General features: G+C 60.2%; 1 protein-coding gene across 6 annotated transcripts in view; it reads left to right on the top strand.

The window, feature by feature from the left end:
- Positions 1-19,916, top strand: part of PGS1 (phosphatidylglycerophosphate synthase 1) — a 339,697-nt gene that overhangs the window by 14,034 nt on the left and 305,747 nt on the right. The window contains exons 5-9 of one of the 6 annotated variants that reach the window (XM_049635574.1): positions 419-604; positions 1,248-1,426; positions 3,317-3,838; positions 12,013-12,161; positions 16,802-16,931. In XM_049635574.1, coding sequence (XP_049491531.1) covers positions 419-604; positions 1,248-1,426; positions 3,317-3,838; positions 12,013-12,161; positions 16,802-16,921 — 1,156 coding nt within the window. In that variant the 3' untranslated portion in view covers positions 16,922-16,931. Of the gene's footprint in view, positions 1-418; positions 605-1,247; positions 1,427-3,316; positions 8,606-12,012; positions 12,162-16,801; positions 16,932-19,916 lie in introns of those variants that run through there. The other 5 variants (XM_049635576.1, XM_049635575.1, XM_049635577.1 and 2 more) reach the window with 5 other exon arrangements.

Below are 19,916 nucleotides of genomic sequence, written 5' to 3'. Positions count from 1 at the left end.
ACATCTTGTCCTTGTCTCGCGCTGACCGGCCCCGCCTGGGCCCGGGTGCCCTCCCGTGGAGCTGGGGTGAGGGTTCAGGGTGGGTGGAGCCCTCTTTACGCCGAGTAGATATGCCGAGAGTGGAGCGGGTGGTACCCCTGGGAGGGACTTGGGTACAGTTCCCGGGGCGGGGGTGGGGTGGGGTGAATGGGTGCTGGGTGCCCAAATGGCAGGTCTGCTGCACCGACCGCTCCAGTCTTGCTCTGAGACGTGGTGGTGTCCAGAGCTGAATTCGGTCTGAGCCCCTCGGGCTCGCGATGGCACCAGGGGTTCTGGCCGATTGTGACGGGCGGTAGGTGGTTCCCCCCGGCAGGCGGGGTGTTTTTCCTGGTGTGAATCGCCCATCCTCGTCCTTCCTCTTGCCCACGTGTTTAGGTAGGAAGAACTCACGTACGATGCTGCTCCCGCTGCTGCAGAGATTTCCAGAGCAGGTTCGCGTCTCCCTCTTCCACACGCCTAACCTCCGTGGGCTTCTCCGGCTCCTGATCCCCGAGCGCTTCAATGAGACTATCGGCCTGCAGCACATTAAGGTGTACCTCTTTGACAACAACGTCATCTTGAGTGGGTTAGTTTGCTGCCTTCCGTGCAGGACCTCCCCTTGATATCGTCCAGGGCAGAGGTTTGCAGAACACAGAGAAGGGAAGACCCATCTTCGTAAGCCTCCGAGAACGTGGTCGTACGTTTCTGGTCTAGTCGTCACACCGTGTCAGTGTCTTCCGCGGCAGCGCGTCTGCTGTGGCAGCGGGAGGCCCGCCAAGGGCCGTCAGGAGGGAGCCGCGGCTTGCAGAGCGCTTGGTGGCTGCCAGGCCCCGCCCTGCGCCCTGTGTGTGCTGTCGCTGTGACCCCCCGCGGAGACCCGCGTCGTGCTCTCCTCGCTGTATCCACGGGAGACTAGACCAGTGACACAGGAAGAACAAGCCGGAATGGCGGGTCCACATCTTCTGATTCTAAAGCCTGGGCATTGGTGACGAGCCCTGTGGGGTAGTTGGCTTTATAAGTGGCGTTCTCCTCTCAGCTGATTGTCGACTCTGAGGGGCGGGGCTCTGCGGCTCCCTCCTTTGTGTCACCTCACGCTCAGGGGAGCTGCTGGGAACTCGGTCTCTGCCGTGGGGTCCTCGTCCGTGTTTGTCACTGCCCCGTCCCTGCTGGTTCCCTGGGACCCGCCGTGGTCCTGCCCGAGTCCTCAGCTGCTTCTTTCCTCCCTGCAGCGCGAACCTGAGCGACTCCTACTTCACCAACCGCCAGGACCGCTACGTGTTCTTGCAGGACTGCCCCGAGATCGCGGACTTCTTCACAGAGCTGGTGGATGCGGTGGGGGACGTGTCCCTGCAGTTGCAGGGGGATGACACGGTGCAGGTGGTGGAAGGGATGGTGCATCCTTACAAAGGTAGGGTCCTGGGCTCCGCTGCCCTCCTGAGCTGGCGGGCGGGGCCGCGGGCTGTGGCGAGCACGCTTCTGGCGGCCTGGCTGCGGGCTGGCAACCCTTGGGTGGCAGAGCCTCGTTCTGCTTGTGTCTCTGCCGCCAGAGGTGACTCACGGGCCATCGGTGCTGCTCTGTGGGTCCAGGGAAGGCGGGAGGGCGGGCTTCAGCCGGTGCCTGGGGGAGGGGACCAGGGGTCTGGCCTGCGCTTACAGGAAGCAGCCCTCCCCAGAGCCAGTTCCCCAGCGGGGAGCGAGAGGCTCTGTGGCTCTCAGCTCCGCGGAGGCCTGTGGCCTCCTGCCTGGAAAGTGAAATGGGAGAGCCCTCAGCTCTGCTCCCTGGAGACAGGCAAACCCTGGCAGCTAGCGTTCTGGGGGCATTTGCATTCCTGTGATTCCTGTGGCTTCCTGGTGGCCTTTGGGAAGGCCTGCTGCTGAATTTGCAACAGTGTCAGCAGCGTGGGGAGGGGTAAGCCCTGACCGTATAAGGACAAGAGCCCCTGTCCAGGGCGCTAGTCTGTGAGCCGGGTGCCTGCCCTGCCTGCTGCCGGCCTGGACGCTCGGTTATTACTATGGTATTTTCCATTTTCATCAATAAAAAAAAATTGTGGAAATTTGTTTTCTCTCTTGTCATACGAATACCTACGTGTTATCCTCAGTTTTGCCCTTTGGCTCACAGAGCCTGAAATACTCAGCTATCTGGCCCATACAGGAAACATCGGCTGACCCCTGGTCTGACTTTACAGGCCAGGCATGAATATGCAGAGAAGAGGGCCCCGCGTTCTGGGAAGGATGAGTCAACACGCAAAGGGGGCAGGTGGGGGCGGCCGGGCCTGCACAGATGTGCTCTGGGGACCACAGTGGCTCGGAGGGATGCAGGGGACACTCACGATACTCAGAAGGACAGCCTGAGACCTCCTGTGGTGGGTGGCACCTCCTCCCGTGTGGGTGCTGCTGTCACCGTGACATGGTTTGCGCAGAGCACCCCTTCTTGTCCCGGAGCCCACCCCCAAAGGCGCTCAGGCGTGGGAGCAAATAAGGACCAGGATGGCCGTCCTGGTCCGTTCCTCTCGGGCGCTTGGCTCAGTGTTGCCTGGGGCCTGCTGTCGCCTCATCTCCCCAGAGGGCTGGCTTTGCACAGCACTGACACTCAGTGTCCTGTTCTGTTCCCTTCCGCGCTTCATTCTCTCCCTGCTCCTGCTGGGCTTGTGGTCTTACCCCGACTGCTCAGGTCGGATGCTGACTCGTTAGTGTTCGCCTTCCGATAGCCTTTATGGTCATCTCTCGTCTGTCCGGTGTGTCCAGACGGCCGCTCGCCACCAGTGTCTCGTGTAGACACGTGGGGCCCCGAGCCTGTCTGTCCCCACACTGTACCTCAAGGGCCCCGCTCCCACCGTGTGGAGCTCGCTCGGCCCGCAGTTGTGCCCACGCTCTGTGGTTCGCACACCCACACGCGCCTTTGTTAAACGCTCTCGCTCAGGTGCAGCCTGCATGCTGAGCGCCAGCCCCCGGCGTGTGGGTCGGGAGCGTGTGCGTCACAGGCCCTTCCCAGGCACCGCGTCCCAAGGTCCCGCTCCCCTCGTTTCTGTCCCCCTCAAGTAGTCTGGTCTGTTTTTGAACTTCGAGTACGTGGAACTGACAGAGGCCTTCTACGCCCCCTGGCGCAGGCTCTGTGTGGGCTCTCCTCGGACGTTTCTGTCCACGGGGGAGCCTTGCTTGCGGCCTGCTGCCTGCGCTCCGCGGGAGCGTGTCGCTAGATGGTCAGTTGGGGCATCTGCGCTTGCCTGTCTCGTGCCGCGTCCCCGTGCCAGGCAGGAGTCCAGAGCCTCTGCTTTCCTCCCTCCCTGTGTCCCTGCAGGTGACCGGGCCGCATACTGCAGGGCGGCCAACAAGAGGGTTATGGATGTGATCAACTCGGCCAAGGCCCGCCAGCAAGTGCTGCACGCCCAGACCTTCCACGGCGACTCCCTCTTGACCCAGGAGGACGCGGCAGCTGCTGGTGACCGGAGGCCGGCCCCCGACACCTGGATTTACCCCCTGATCCAGATGAAGCCCTTTGAGATCCAGATTGACGAGATCGTCACCGAGACCCTGCTGACGGAGGCCGAGCGAGGCGCCAAGGTCTACCTCACCACTGGCTACTTCAACCTGACCCAGGCCTACATGGACCTGGTCTTGGGCACGCGGGCCGAGTACCAGATCCTGCTGGCCTCCCCGGAGGTGAACGGCTTCTTCGGGGCCAAGGGGGTGGCGGGCGCCATCCCGGCCGCCTACGTGCACATCGAGCGGCAGTTCTACGGCGAGGTGTGCAGCCTGGGGCAGCAGGAGCGGGTGCGGCTGCAGGAGTACTGGCGGAGGGGCTGGACGTTCCACGCCAAAGGTACGCGGCGGCGGCGGGGCTCGCCTGTTGGCCAGCGCTCGGCCCTCCTCCTGTCCCGGGCTCCCAGCCGCCGGGGCGCCCGTGCCGCAGCCTCCTGTCTGAGCGCGTTTCGGTTGCGCCGGTTTCTCCCTCTTTGCGCCCGGAAGTTAAAACCTCCCGTGGCTGGGGCGGCTCTTTTAGAGAGCGTACACGCAACTTCTCAGATGGGTGAAGAGGTGCGTGATGTCGCCTTCTCTTGGTCATCGGAGTTTTCCCGCGTTGGCCGTGCCCTCCTCGGGGACGGAGGGTTCGTGAGGCGTTGTTTATTTGGCATTAAACAGCCCGGTTTTCAGTCTTTGCCTCGCCACCGCGGTTCGTTTTCCTCTGTGTGAATCTTCCTCTTTTTTTCATAGCTGTGAAGATCGAGGCCCCGTCCTTTCCGTTTTTAGCCACACAGCGCTGCCCCCACGTGGGCCGTGGGCCGTGGTCCGTGGTCCGAACCGTGTGTGGGTTAGGGTCCCCCGCAGGCATGGGTGTGCATTGCCGGGGCAGCCCACACGTGCCGTAATCCCAGGAATGTGGTCTGAGACGGGGATGAACGGGTTTAAAACCGTGTGCTCCGCGGAGGGATGGTCCCCGCTGCTGCTTGATGCCTCGAGGGCACCTGCCTCAGGTGTAGTCACTCCTTCCCATGCTCCACGGGTCATAGTCCTGTGTTTGAAGGAAGAGTGACTGGCGCAGAGAGCCCCCGGCCACGAGTGACGGACGTGGCTTTTCTGGCTTCTCTTTGGTGGTCCGGAGGCCCCTTGTGCTCTCGTGCTGGCCCTGGAGTCTTGCGCAAGGGCTGGTCGAGGAGGGAGCGGACGGCGGTACCTTGACCTCTGGTCCCGGACTGGGAGTCCGGGCTGCAGACAGCCACAGCCGCTTGTCTGTGTTGTTTAGATTTGAGGTCCCTTGGGGATCATTGGGTGGGACTCTTTTTCTGTTACATCGGTGCTCTTCACCCGTGGGTACTTGATAAATACTGACGCCCAGGTTGCCCTAGACCTGCATCCAGCTCTCTCGGGGACGAATCCAATACGGCATTCAAAAAAAAAAAAAACCTCTCCAGTTTCTGATGTCTCAGGAATCACCGTCACAGCTCAGAAGGGTGAAGCTTCTGGCCTCGAGGGTGGTTCCCGCTTCCTGCTCGGAGGCCCTGGGTGTGGAAGTGAACTGTCCCCGAGTGCTGGCGCTGGTGGGCTGAGCCGCACAGGTGGGGCTAAGCCAGCGAGGGTGTGGGAAGTATCTCAGGGTTGGTTTCGTTACTTCTGAGAATAACAACGGTGCCTCGGTGTGGGGTATCGAAGACGGACAGCTGGACGGCGGGAGAAGCTTTGTTTTTCCGAGAGGACGCGAGTACCTGGGGAGCTGTGTGGGGTCCGCCTAGACGGCGCCCGCTCCCGGTCTGTCCCGTGGTGAGATCAGCGAGGAGGTCCCTTGGCATTCAGGGCTCCCAGCTCAGCCTGGCCTGACAGTTGTGACCGGGCTGGGGGTTATTTCCCTGAAGCCGCGCTGATAAACGTGCAGCGACTCCCCGGTTACCATTGAAACAGAAACACCCAACTGGCTTTTCCAGTGCGTCTCGCCTTTTCCCGGACTGGCATGTTCCTCCCCGCCCCGCCCCCCCCCCCCCCCCCCCCCCGCCGCCTCGGGTGGGGCCCTGCACTCCTGGGAGCACTGGGTTAGTGGGGAAGGCGGGGATCCCAGGGCACGTGTGTGAGAAACAGAATGGGGGATGGGCCCGTGAGGAGGAGCCAGGGGTCAGAGATCCCTCCGTGCTGGAGAGCCCAGGGTCCTCTCCTGTGACTGTGATTGGTACCGGCCGGGGGTCCTAAGTCAGCCCCCTTTTCTGGCTCATCCCTGGATGCTCACTGTCCCCGAAGCGGCCTACGAGAGGAGCAGGCAGCCCAGGTGTGTGGGTGGGGGAGAGGGCTGGGTTTGCTGTCTGCTCTCGGCCAGGCCTGTGCCCGGGGACAAGCAGAGCGTCTGTTCGTTCCTGTCGATGGCTGAGTAGCCGGTGCCCCGATGGGCTGATCCAGGCCCCCGCAGGACGGGCCTGGCTGATCTCGACTCCTCATGCTCCCAGAAGCCCTCGGTGAGGAGAGGGAGCTGGACCCCACGTTCGCCGCGTGCATATCCTTGTGGGTCCAACAGCGCCGCGCCCCCTAGGAGTCGGGCAGGGAGGGGCTCTGCGTTGAACCTACCGGTGGCCTCGTGAGTGTGACGATGCAGGAACGGTCTGCGTGGTCCCTGCCCGCAGGAAGCTAACGGGCCGGGGTGGGGGGGGAGGTGGCATCCTCTCGTGGAAGTGACCGTACCGGTCAGCAGGTGCCAGGGAATGGCAGGGAGTTCCAAGGGCTGGGGGGCGTCCTCCAGCCTTCTCCTGCCTATCGAGTGTGAGGATGTCACGCGGTGGTTCAGAGGCGTCATTGGAGAGAGGGAGCAAGGGAGCTGTGGAAACGGCACTTGTTCTGGTCGGTGGGCTCCTGAGTAGAGGCGTGTCTCACTGGCACGCTCGGCCGATCCCATAGCAGACTGGAGCATAGATCGCTTAAGACATTTTTTTACTGTGTTTTATCTATTTATCTATTTTTATTTTTTTATTTTGGAGAGAGGGAGAGAGTGTGCAGGGGAGGGGCAGAGGGAGAGAGAGCCAGAATCCCCAGCAGGTTCCGTGCTCACTGAGGAGCCCGACCCAGGGCTGGGTCTCAACGAGCCCGGGATCACGACCTGAGCTGAAATCGAGAGTCGGCCGCTCGACCGACTGAGCCCCCGGGTGCCCTTCTACCCCATTTTCACATTGCCTCAAAGTATCAGAGAAACCTTCCGCTGTCCGAAGGCACGTACCCCAGAGAGTTTTGCCACGTGGTTTGTCTAGTGTCCTTCGGGGTTTTGCAAAGGCCGCCCATTCGGAATGCTGAGGAGGCCCCTGTGTGCGTGTGATCTGCCGGGGAGGCCCCAGACTTGGAGTCTGGAAGCCTGGGCGAGGTTCCGCGAGCAGGATACACCACGAGTGCTGCCTGCGGCTCACCTGAAGAGGCGCCGGGCGTCCAGCCACGTTTCTTCTTTCCATACCCGCTCCGGTTTACTGCGTGGGCATTAGTGCCCAGCGTGGCCCTTCACGGCTTAAGGAATTATTTTTCCCTTTTAAGTGACAATTCGCATTCTTATTTCATGTATTTACTTCCAGGAGACTTAATTTTTTTTTTTAGAGCGGTTTGGGTTCAGAGCAAAATTGAGAGGAAGGCACACCCCGCCCCCCTCCCCCTTTGCGCAGCCTCCCCCCTCCCGTCAGCATCCGGCACCAGAAAGGCACAACCATTCTCACCGATCAGCTGACGTCGACACGTGCTATCACCCAGAGTCCACGCTGTATATTGAGGCTCATCTTGTGCATTCATGAGTTCCCACGGAGGAGGACATGTGCCCATTGTCACTGTATCATACGGAGGGTTTCACTGCCCTAAACACCCTCCGTGCTTCCTGTCCGTCCTTCCCATTTCCCCCCAGACCCTGGCAGCCGCTGGTCCTTTCACTGTTTCCATGTTTTCACCTTTTCCAGAATGTCATGCAGTTGGAATCACACAGCCCGTGGCTTTTTCAGACTGGCTTCTTTCACTTAGTGAGGTGCGTTTAAGGTTCTTAAACCCCACGTCTTTTCGTGGCTTCACAGCTCTTGGCATTTAGTGCTAAGTAACATTCGTTGTCTGGATGGACCACAGTTTATTTCTCCACCCACCTACCGAAGGACACCTCGGCTGCTACAGGGGTTCCCCTTTGGAACCCGATCCTGGTGGAGAGTGGGGTACAGGGGCCGGGTGCAGAGTGGCCTTCTCGGCGGTCGTCAGCACCGGATGGGCCACGTGCCGTGCCAACAAGCTAACCTCTTGAGGTCTTGGAGAGGCAGCAGCCCCAGGGGTGCCTGAGTGAGGGTGCCGTGTGTGTGTGTGGCCTGCTTCTCACCTCTCCCGCTTCCAGCAGGGGAGTGGCCTGATCTGCTGTCCCATTGTGGGGCTTCTGGCTGGAGCAAGAGGCACGCGGCTTCCCCGGCCTTGCCGCAGCCCCGTCGGGCAGGGGCCACGTCCACGCCGGAGGACATTTCAGGGGCAGGATCAGAAAATGAGTTTTGAGGTGTCGGCTTCGATTTCATCTGGGTGTGGTATCCTAGCACTGAGAGCATGGTGTGTGGCTAGGGCGGGGCAGGGCCGTGGGATTAAGAGATTTCTGGCTCCTGCTGACAGAGGAATCTGTTAATGATTGTGAGAATTGTCACTATTTTTACTGCTTTCCCGACAGGCTGCCGGTTGGCCTAGTGCCCAAAGGTGAGCTTGCAGAGCAGGCCGGGCAGCCGCGCCCTGTGTGCCCAGGGCACGTGTGTCTCACCTGGGCGCCGGCAGGTGCACACCAGGGCAGACAGCCTCTTTGTGGCCCGGAGTGTAACAGGCGGGTGCTTATTCCTCTGAGCGCAAGGCTGTGATGTCTCCTGTTCCCTGTTATTTTTATACGGGTCTGAGAGCCTCTGAAATTTATTGCCAAATATTGTGGCAGAGATGAAGGAGGGGTGCATAAGTTCAAATTTTTTGGGGCGCCTGGGTGGCTCAGTCGGTTGAGCGTCCGAGTTCGGCTCAGGTCACGATCTCACGGTTCGTGGGTTCGAGCCCCGCATCGGGCTCTGTGCTGACCGCTTGCTCAGAGCCTGGAGCCTGCTTCAGGTTCTGTGTCTCCTTCTCTCTCTGCCCCTGCCCCTGCCCCTGCCCCGCTCACACTTTGTCTCACTCTGTTTCTCAAAAATAAATAAATGTAAAAAAAAAGATTAAAAAAAAATGTTTCCTTGGAGTGATACTCAGAAGCGTTCCTGAGCTCTCGCTTTAGAACTCAGAGCTTTTTGTACTTCATCATCATGTGTCAGAAGATGCACTTTCGGCCTCATTTGTTTAAACAAATATTTATTGAGTGTCTGCTGTGTGCCAGGCAGCATTTGAGGTTGGGAATAAGTCACTGGGGACAAGACAAAGCCCCTGTCCTCTCAGGATGTCTGGTTTAATAGGAAACAAATAATGGGCCGATGACTCTATTCAGATACAATGTCCAGTGGTGGAGAGGGTTATGGAGAAGACCAGAGCAAGGGGAGGGAACAGATCTGTTAAATGGGGGTGTCGTGAAGGCCTCTCTGTGGACGGGACACTGAACGCAGTCCCCGGCCCAAGGGTCCGGGCAGAGGGAGCAGGAATGTGAAGCCCCGAGACCTCGAGAGGCATGACGAGTGAGGGGGGCGGCCGTGGGGGGCGGTGAGGCTGGCAGGTGGCCGGGGCCCATCAGGAAGGCCCAGAGGCTCGGTGAGTGAGCACCGTGGGAGCCATCAAGTCACCAGGTTTACTCTGTGGCACGATGCTGGGACCGCGTGCTGAAGGGACTGGAGGTGCAGGCAGAGCAGCAGAGGTGGCCCCAGGGGCGGTGGGGGTGGGGGGAGTAGGGGTTCTCCTTCTAGAGCCTAGAGCCAGCAGTAGCCTTGGGTCTCAGTCCAGTCATCTGCGTGTCCCCCCCCCCCCCCCGCGCCGCCCCAGGATGCTCTCTCAGGGCCTGATGACCGTCCCCAGCCAGTCCCCTCTGTGCTGTCAGTGTGGTCCCTTCGGCTGCAGAGTGTGGTAGGTCGTAGAGTGATTGGTGTTTAGCACAAAGGTCAGGCCCCGGCCTTGATAACAGGCTCATGGCCCTGCTGGGAAGTGCCCTGAGCCCCCGCCCCTCCCCCGCTCAGGCCCGGAGCAGGGACGCACCCGCTGTAGCTCCTGCCCTGCCCGAATGAAAGTTTCCCACTGTCCTGGGGGCCTGGCCCAGGGGTTAGACATCCGCCTTGTGGAGCTTTGCACCCAGAGGGGCTGGCTGTTCCTGGGGCTGCGTCCTGAGCCCCTGGGGCACGGGTACAGCGGGGCCTTGCCATCTGTGGTCTTTATGCCGGTCCACGTGGGCCTACAGAGGAAGGTGGTGGGGCGGTCACAGGCTGCGTGCTCCCCTTCATCAGAGAACAAGAGAGCTTTCGGGGTTGGCGATTAGGAAAAACGGGTCTACGGAAGCTCTTCAGGGGCCGGTAGTGAAAGCAGGCTGGGGAGCGGTGGCGGGCACGAGGAGCTGTCGGAGGGGGCCGGGGATGGGCCGCCCACCTCCCATGGCTGGCCCCTAGGTTGCCTCAGGAGGAAGCCGTCTACGTTTAGGCAGATTTCAGGAATAAAAAGTACACACAGGACCGGGTCCTGTCGGCCTTCCCCGCCGGGCCCTGCAGTCCAGGAGCCTTGGATGGACACACTCAGGATGGCCTGGTTCACATCAGCCTTAGCTGGGGTCGGGCCTCCCTACCGCTCACTGGCCCTGTCCCATCAGAGTGGGCTTGGGAGAGCCAGCTGGATGGGTGGCACTCAGCAGCCCCGGTGCCTTTCAGTCTTTCTGAGCCCATCACAAGAGTTGGAACAGCAATGGCAGGCGGCCTTTCCTCTGTCCCTGGCCCTGTCCCCCCAGCTCCAGGCTGCGTGGAGAGGAGGGGCAGGGGAGGCGGAGCCTGGCGTAGGCAGAGAGCCAGAACTGCAGTGGCCGAGGCACAGCCATTCCAGTGGACCTCGCTGGGCATCTGGCCCACCCCGTGGTCTCTTGACACGAGATAAGGGGAGCCGAGTGGTTGCCTGTGCGGCAGTGGCCCCATGGGACGGTGCAGTTGCCTGAGCGATACAGGCAGGCGAGCAGCTTTGATGTGGCCCCTGTGTGTGGGGGGGCCGGGGGGAGGGTCGAGCACATTACAGGAACAGGCAGCAGAGCACCGTCATCTCTTACCCAAGATATTCTTGGAAATGCTCTTGCTCTGAGTGAGAATTAGGAAATGGCCTTCTATTTTAGGCTCCTTGGCGTGTAGTACACGTCGTTGATTCGCTCACGATGGTCATGCGCGCCCGTGGGCCCTTTGAAAGGGCCGTGTTGGCAGAGGAGGGACCAGCGGCGGTGGGAGGGTGTGAGGAGGCTGGCCCTGAGCAGGGGAACCCTGCGGGGGAGCCGCGGCCAACTTGGGCACCGGATGTTGGGCTGGGTTTTCTGGGCTGAGCGTCCTGGGTGTAACGTGCAGGAAAAGACGGGGGCCAGACCCAGGTCTGGGGTCGCGTAGGAGGAAGGAAGTCTAGGGCAGTAGATGTCCCGGGAAGGTCAGGTTTGGGACAGTCTTTTCAGAAGTAGTTGTGATGGGCACTGGGCCGTCCAGGCAGGCCTTGGGACTCGGGATGGGAGGACACAGTGGAAGACCTGCCTGTTGTCTGACGAGGCAGGACCGTGTACCCCCCATCGCCTCATCCTGTGCCCGGCCTTTTCTCTGGCTGTGCCGTCGGCTGGCTCATCTCCTGGCAAGATAGGGGGAGCAGTGTTCTCTGGGGTGGGACGGAAGCTTACGGCGCCTCTTGGGCTCTCTCCTCTGCTGGCCTCTCGTGGGCTTTGCCTGTCTGGTTGGATGTCCCCGGGTCCCCAGCAGGCACTCACTTCTGGTGTCCCTTGGGCGTGGTGTGTCGGCAGCCTGAGTCGGAGAATCGCGTGTCCCTAGGTGGGAAGGGGTGCAGAACGGAGTAACCTGTGCTTACCAAGAGCCTCTGTCACACGCGTGGGACAGCCCCGCGCCTGCAGGCTTGGGTGGATGAGCCACCATTCCCTCGTCCACCTTCTTAGCACAGGGCGGGTGTCTTTCCCGAGAAGCAGGTACGGACTGGACTCTGGTGCACTTACTTCGTCCCCTCAGTGCTCGTGGCGGGACCGTGGAGCCTCTGGCCAGGGTGGGTTCCGCGTCTCAGTGGCCAAGATGTGGCTGAGGCAGTTCGGAGGGGGGCCTAGGGGCCCTGAGGTCTCCGGGAGGGGCTGCCTCACGGGGCCGTGAGAGCGGAACCTGAGCAGCGGCCTCGGGGTTCCCTGGAGAGCCCACTTCTCGCCGTGCTTGGGCAAGAGAGGAGGAGGCGGCCTCCTGGGAACGCCGGGGGTCCTTGCCCTCCTGACAGCGCCCGGGCGGAGAGCACGTCCTGCCCGACCGCTCCTTCCCGGCAGGGCTGCTTTTCCCTTAGGTTGAACGAAGCGAAGCATGGAGAGGCTCTCAGCAGATGCTCATTTCCTGTCTGCACGTTTCCTTTTCCCTGCAGGCCTCTGGCTGTACCTGGCAGGGAGCAGCCTGCCCTGCCTCACGTTGATTGGCTCTCCTAATTTTGGGTACAGGTCAGTTCACCGGGACCTGGAGGCCCAGATCGCCATAGTGACGGAGAGCCGGGCCCTGCAGCAGCAGCTTCACCAGGTTGGTTGGGACGAGTGGGATTTCCTGGGGCGAGGGGTGGGTAGCTGGGTGCTCGGCCCTGCTCACCTCACCGGGTCCCCCGAGAGCCGTCTCCGCCATCGCCTCCCGCGTGAGAAAGAAGCGAGTCCTCCCAGTCTGCTGGTGGCGGTCCCGAGAGAAACCTGCTGCGGGGCCGCCCTGAGATGTGGCCGCTCCCCAGAGGGGCCCCTACCCCACAGCCCCGGGGGGATCCTTTCAGTGCGGGAGGAGAGCATTGTTTTCTCACTGGGACATGGACGCAGATTAGGAATCCCTTGTGGTCCCCATGTGGTCCCCAGCCTCTTGTAAGAACGCACGTCCGTGTGAAGGGCCACCAGGGGGAGGAGCCAGGCTCACTCGGGCCCCGGGGCCTCGGGCGAGCAGCCTCAGCAGGAAGGCTTGCCACACAGGCAGGAAGGGTACTCCGGGAGTCAGTGTCTCTGCCAGGGGACGCAGAGAAGAGGCAGAGCTCGTAAGGAGCCCTGAGTGCCAGTGCAGAGGGGCTTCGTGGAGAACTGAGTCATTGCCAGGGCTTGGACAGCCCTGCTCCTAGGTTCATATGCCCTAGCGTCCCTGTGCACCGATCACCTGGGTTCCGTCTCACTCCCCGGTGGTTTCCTTTGGTAGTGCCCTGGCTTGGGATTGAAGGCGCAGGAGGTGATGGGGAGGGTCTGGAAGTGTGCCAGCCAGCAGCGGGGTTCCCTCGTGGTGTGTTTGCAGAGTCTGGAGGTGGGCGATGTGTGGGACCCAGCAGAAACCCTTGGCTGCCTCAGCTCCCTCCCCCTGGCAGGGGGATGGCGATTGGCAGAACAGGCCCCCTTTTCCTCGGGGACTTTCAGCGTCTTGGAACCATTGTGCTATTTTCCTCGTGCTCGCAGCCGGGACAGGGCTTCTGTTCCTCTGTCCGCGACGAGAGGCCAGCGTTGTCCCGAGCATGGGGGGTGGGGCGTGCTCTGGTGGTTCGGCACGGGGTATGCTGGCCATCGGGAACAGGTGGCCCATCGAGGATCCTCCTGCTTCCCTTGGAAGACCCACTTGGAAGGGGGAGAGCAGCCCTTTGTCCTGAGCTGGGGTTGGAGACCCTGGGCCCCGTGCTGCCGGCCGGCTCGGGCCCGAAGCAGCAGTGGGGAGAACCTGGTTTCCTCACCGGGGCAGGTCGCAGGGTGGTTCCCAAAGAGTCAGCAGCTGTCTTGGCCCTCCTTCTGTGGTGTAATATTTCATTTTACGTTCAGAGGAAAACAGAAAGTTCCTGAGCATTCCCTGGTGCTCTCGTGGGACTCTGTGCCTGCCTGTGGCAGTGCTGCTGGACTTTGGAGAGCGCCAGCGCTGTGCCTGTGCGGGAGACCAGGGCGGTGCTGTGGGCTCGTGAATTTGTGACCTTTACAGCAAAGCCTTTCCATGGAAGGTGCCAGCTTCCCTCCTGAGTCATAGGAATACAGATAACGCTGCTGTAGGCCAGACCTCAGAAGCTTCGGCTATTGACTTTGTTAAGCTTTTATTCTCCAGCGTTTGGGAATTAGCGTTGCGAAACGGTTGGAGCCTTTGTTGCTGGACAAGGAAACGGTAACTGCCTTGTTCCCTGGGACCTGCCTTCTGCCATCTGGGAATCCGGTCAGCGGCCAGTGGGGCCTTGGTGCCGGGAAGGCCTTTGCGACCAGGGGCGAGAGGAAGTGGCGGTGGCTGTGTTCTGGGTGGCCGGTGCGGAATCCGATCTGCTCAGCAGGTTTCTTGCTACCGTGAGGCTTCCAGAAAATGAGGAAGCCTCAGAGCTGAAGCTCCAGTCGGGGCCGCTGGTGTGAGAGGGGCAGGGCCGCACCCCGGCGGGGTCTGCTGGACTTGCGTGAACTTCCGCCCTAGGTCAGCACAGAGTTGTGGGTGTGAACTTGGCCTCGGGCCGGGACAAGTTCTCCACAGTCTGGGTTGATTTGTGGGGGCGCGTCCCCCAGGCCTGTGCCCAGGGTCCTGGGACTGGCCGCTCCCCCCCCACCACTGCCCGAGGAAGGGGATTGAACCCACATCCTGGATCTTGAGAAAAGCCGGGCGGGTTGCGGTCAGCAGCTCTTTCCCCAAATGACATATTTGGGATATTTTCCTTTTCTTCCCAAACCTGAATCCCAGGGGCTTTGGGTTGTGGGAGGGTTGTTGCAGCTCTTAGCTCTTCCCTTCCTCAGGGGCACGTTGATTTCTGTGGCTTTGGAGTGCAGAGACTCATTTCTAGGCAGTTCCACCTGTATGCCTGCATGCTGGGACTTCGCCCCCCTCCCCCCACCCTGCCAGGTGGCCCGTATAGTGCCTGATCCTGGGGCTGCCCAGCCATACAGTGGCCCCACAGCCCAGAAAGTCCCGAAAACCCCGGCTGCCCATGTCCCCGCTCTCCTTGGGATACTGGGAAGGGTCCTATTTGCAGCACGCTGGGCCTTGGGAATAGAGAGGTATTTTTATCAGAATCCGAAGTCCCTCCCTTGACTTAGTACGCACGATAAAAACCGAAGGCTTCCTGGTTTTGTTCAGAGAACACGGTTTACCACTTGTGACCCAAGAAAGACTCCCTCGAACAGCATTGTGACCTTGATCAGCTGACTTCCTTCTCCAGCCCCGTTGTGGGGTCTATGAGGAAACTTAAGTGTTTCTGGTAATTTACTTGAACTCTTGGCTGAGCATCCATCTGAACACACAAAGCTGGGTCTGTGGAGACATCTGCACACCGGCCCTCCGGGCAGCAGGCGGCTCTGGCAGGCACGTCCAGCTGGAGACTGGGGCCCTCGCCGCTGCCGTTAGGAGGCCCGAGGGTGAGAGCTGTCCTAGAAGAGCCCACCCGGCGTAGTCGTGCCGCCCGTGCCCTGCCCCGTGTGGCGAAGGCCGCGAGCCTGAAAACCATGCAGGAGAAATGCACTTGGGGCCCCGGGTCTGCGCAGCCCTCCACGTGGACACTTCCCAGAGCTTCCTCGTGTTCTGGAGGGTGAGGTGTCCTCTGCCCTGCTCTCGCTGGGGCGTCGCTGCCCCCGGGAAGGGAGCGTGAGCTCCCTGGCACCGTGGGCTGTGCCCTCCTCGAGCTCCCTCTGGTGCCCCCTGCTGCTACAGCGGGCGGGGCCTTCGAGGCCGGTCGGTCCAGTCCTTATGATGTTGCGGGATAGTCGGTCCTTATGATGAAGTTGGTGTCTTCTAGACGGAGTGATGCAAGGTCCAGAGAGGGATCGCTCTCTCAGCCCTGAGTGGTGGAAGCAGTCAGGGTCACTTTCCCACTGCTTCTTCAAATACCTTATTAATGGGAACACAGGACTTGGAGGGTGTATTGTTTTTAAAAAAAAAAAAAAAAAAAAAAAACTTCCTCTCAAAGATTCTAAGCACAGCTTAAGAGAAGGCTTCTTTGTTTTTTAATTTGTTTTTAAATATAAAGTAAACATTCATCGTGGACGTGAAGAAAACTTAGAAGACACCTCCTCCTCCGTCCACGGAAGTCATTCTGAGGATTCCCTCTCATTTTTTGTGCCTGTGAGAGGCATAGCTTGTTTCTTGTTAATGACATTAGGATTATATTCTGTGTCGTTCTTCTAGAACACGATTATATCGTGGTGAATGCTGGTTTGTCTTGGGGGTTTATTATATTTGACTAGTTGGTGTTGGACATTTAGGTGGTTTCCAGTTTTTCCCCTATTCATGAATGTTGCTGTGACAGATAATCAGCATACAAAAATCTTGAGTGCATAGTTATTTTCTTGGGATAAATTCTTTTAAAAAAAAAAAAAAAACGTTTGTTTTGAGAGAGAGAGACAGAGCGAGTGTGCGAGGCACAGAGAGAGAGGGAGGGAGAGAATCCCAAGCAGGCTCCGCACCGTCCGCGCAGAGCCCGATGTAGGGCGCAGTCTCACGAACTGTGAGATCGTGACCTGAGCTGGAATCAAGAGTGGGACGCTTCATTGATCGAGTCACTCAGGGGCCCCTTTCTTGGCATAAATTCTTGCAGAGCTTCCTAAGGCTTTCGTACCTGTTGCACGAGATCGCCTGTCTCCTCGACCTCTTGTCGGCACAGGATCACGATATCACAAAGCCACTTTTTGCTGACTCGAGAAAAGAAAAACCGTCCCGTTTAAAACTCGTGTCTTTGAGGGGCGCCTGGGTGGCTCAGTCGCTGGAGCGTCCGACTTCGGCTCAGGTCACGATCTCGCGGTCGAGGAGTTCGAGCCCCGCGTCGGGCTCTGTGCTGACCGCTCGGAGCCTGGAGCCCGCTGCGGATTCTGTGTGTCCCCCGCCCCTCCCCCTCTCAGCGCTCTGTTTCTCTCTGTCTCAAACATTACTATAAACGGTAAAAAAAATTAAAAAGTCCTAAAAAGTTAAAATTAAAAATCGTGCCTGCGAGTTGCTCTACCTTGTTTAGGGACCTCGTTTAGTGGGGTCACTTGCAAGTATTTTTCCTACCGGCTGTACTTCCCTCCTTGTCGCCTGTTCCATACACCCGTGCGTATGGAGCCCCAAAGCATAGAAGCCGGGGCTCCCGGGCTTGTTTGCCAGGGAAGGGGTGGCCCACGGGCCAGCGTCCCCCTCCCGCCCCCGGGGGGGCTCCACATGTCGCGTCGTCCGTCCCGCGCCGCGGGAGGCTCTGATGGTTTGTTCGTCTTCCTCAGGAGCAGGAGCAGCTCTACCTGTGCTCAGGCGTGGTATCGTCTGCCACCTTCGAGCAGCCGAGTCGGCAGGTGAAGCTGTGGGTAAAGATGGTGACCCCGCTGATCAAGAACTTCTTCTGAGGACGGACAGGTGCTGCCCGGCGAGGCCACGGGGGTGGGGGGCTGGTGGCTTCCGCCTCGGGCTGGGGGGGGGGGGGGTCCCCGGGACCCCCCGCGGGGGGGGCCCGAGGGCTCCGTCTCTCGGGTCACCATGGTCGCCATCCAGGTTTTTGAGGCCCGGACGTAGGTGAGGCGGCCTGGGCGGCACGGAGCGGGGCCCGGGCGGCGGCAGCGGGAGGGGCGCTCGGAGACCGGACACGCCGTGCCCACTCAGGAGGAGCCTGCCACTAGGGATCTAGGGACGGAGGCTGCCGCTTGGCGCCCGGAGCCGTGGGCTGTGTCCTCAGGCGGCCGCGAGCGGGGCTGCGGGGAGGCCGGGGGGGGGGGGGGGCCGGGGGGGGGGCGGGGGCGGGGGGGGGGGGGGGGGGGCTCTCCCGAGGGAGCCTGCCCTCGCCCCCAGACGCCCCGGATGGGACCGGCCCCGGGTGTGGGGGTGCAGGGAAGGGGGAGTGGGGCTCGGGCGGCAGCGGCTCCCTTGGGTGCTGGAGCCACATTTCTGCCATTAAGACCACCTCGCATTTAACTTCATCATTCCGTTTTTCCTCTATCTTAATTACTTTTAATTTTATTCACATAATACACAGATTTAGAAAGCACGGCTAGAAAACTGACAGACTGCAGCTGTTTCCTGCCCTCTTGCGCTCCCCCTCCCCCTCCCCCGCAGCCACTTTTAACTCTTTTATCTGGTTTTGTTTTTTGATATTTACGTACTGGCCCATGTTCCTAAAGAATGCGCGTATATTGCCATTCCCTTCCTCCTAGATGTTGTGTCTCTTATTAAAAAAAACAACCCCCCCCCCCCCCCCCCACCCGACACCAGTCTGGCACCTGAGACATTAGCTGGAATCCCTTAGTGTCATCAGATACCCTGAAGGTGTTCACAGTTGCAGTCGTCTTAGAAGTATTTTTATTTCATTAAGGTTTTTCCATGTGTTTGAAGTTCCGGTTAAGGTCCACACTTGTGCGGTGACCGTCAGCCAAGCCTCCTTTCATCTGTGGGTTCCCCTCAGGTTTTTCTCTTTGCAAATGAATGAACCCCCTTTTTATTGGATCTGCTCTAAACACCTCACAGCGGGGCATCTTTGAAACTCACGTCCTGTTGCGTAGATTTGTCAAAGGCCAAGGTCCCGCCCCCGCCCCCGCCCCCACTTGTCTTCAGGAGCAGATTGCAAAACCTTGCTGCCCAATCGCTTCATCTCCAGGTGCTTGAACCTTTTGCACAGAGAGGCCTTCCTGAGAGAAGGCCTTTCAGCTCCAGGGTCTGGCGGCCCATCCTCTGTGGGGGGACAGATTGCTTTCCACCGCTGCGTGTTGCCCCAGAAGCACCTTTATGTGTCTCCTTTGCTGGGGCTGGCGGTCACCTTCGTGGGTTCTGGAAGGCCGGCCTCATCTACACTCTGGCTGTGTGCACGGGGCGCTCTGGCGCCTCGTCTTAGACCGAGAGCATCTGCAGCCCTTCTCCCCTCCCCTCTCCCCCTCCCCAGGGCGGGCAGACGTGCAGGCTTCAGTGGGTGGGAGTCGTGTTTGGGAATCGGGTCGGGGCCGTGGCTCTGCTGCTTTGGGGCGGGGGCACATCAGTTAACACTGTTTGCCTTCATACTAGTTATTAAATTGTCCTGTGGGACAATTAGACTAGAGAAGCCAAAAGAATGTGCCAGGGCGCTGGGTTTCTGTTTGGAGAGAGGCTTTCGGTAAACAGCGTTCACATTCCTGCAGATTCTGTGGGACCAGAGTAAACATTGTGCCACAGCCTGGCTTGAGCAATCGAGCCTGTGCCCTCCACACTCAGCTGCTCCCTTTGTCTCTGTTAATTCCCTGAAGACGGCTCTGGGCCCCCCCAGCCCTGCACTCTCCGCCAGCCCCTCCGGTCCCCTAGGAGGTGGGGGCTTGGTGCAGAGGGGGGCGCTGCAGGCTGGCACCTTCAGACGCAGGGCGGGCTTCTAGCCTGTCCCCCCCCACCCCGGCACCAGATTGCAACCCAAAGGTGAATCATCTCTTGGAAAGTTGGGAGATAATTTTGTTGGCTACCCACAATATGTGTGGAATAAATTGCTGTTTTATTTCAGGCTCTAAAGGCAAATTGGAAAACCTTCCCATTTGGGGATTATTACCGGGGATTAAAAATGAGTTGCCTGGTGGCCACTAGTTTTCTCTCTAGTCTGAGAAGTGGCCGGCTTTCTGGCCCTCCGGCGCCCCCTCTGGTTCCCTGGCCCTCTGTCTCCGACACGAAGGGCAGCAGCGACCCCTCCTGGTCAGCAGAGTGGCTGCCCGGCAGCCTGGTCCGGTGGCCCAGAGTCCTGCCTGCCTTGAGGGGCGGCCCCAAAGGGGTTGGATCCTCAGTCCCCGCGGGAGGATTTGATGGGCAGTTTTCCCTCTTCTGTGAGCTCCCGGGCCCTGGGGGCCGTTGTGAATTGTCGCCCTCTGAGTTAGGTCTTCTGGGGGTCTCCGCTCCTGTGGCTCTGGTGAGAATGCTTGGAAAAAAGTTTCCACGAAACTTCAGGATCAGATGGGACCTGGCCTAAAGCCAGATACTCCCAGAGGGCTCCCTTTGCTCCGCATTTGAGCCTGAGCGCTGGCCTGTGGGCTTCCCCGGAGACCATCTTCTCTGGGGTCTGCGGGCCCGCCTGGCTGCCTTCCCCGTGGCCCCGGTTTTCTGGCTCCTCACTCCGTCCTGTCTGTGCCGCTACCCCAGCCAGCCCCAAAGGGCAGCCCGCTCACATAGCTGGAACAGCCACGGAAAGTCCGGGCCTGTGGTGTCAGCTGGGTCGTTCCAGCCCGGCCACCCCCGCCGTGTGCAGCAGGCTGTGTGCCTGGGGGGACGGTTCTTAGTCCTGTCTCCCTGGACAAGTTCAAAGGCCTGAAACACAGGCTGAGGGCTTGTCTTAAGGGGCGGGGATATCGGCCTTCCCGCGTCCCCTGCCGTGAGCGTCCCCTGGATCGCGGTTCACCGCGGGGG

Source organism: Panthera uncia, chromosome E1 (genome assembly GCF_023721935.1).
Source record: "Panthera uncia isolate 11264 chromosome E1, Puncia_PCG_1.0, whole genome shotgun sequence".
In the NCBI taxonomy this organism is placed as follows: Eukaryota; Metazoa; Chordata; class Mammalia; order Carnivora; family Felidae; genus Panthera; species Panthera uncia.
The sequence above is the reverse complement of the archived record's forward strand: the minus strand, read 5'-3'. Positions and strand labels throughout refer to the sequence as shown.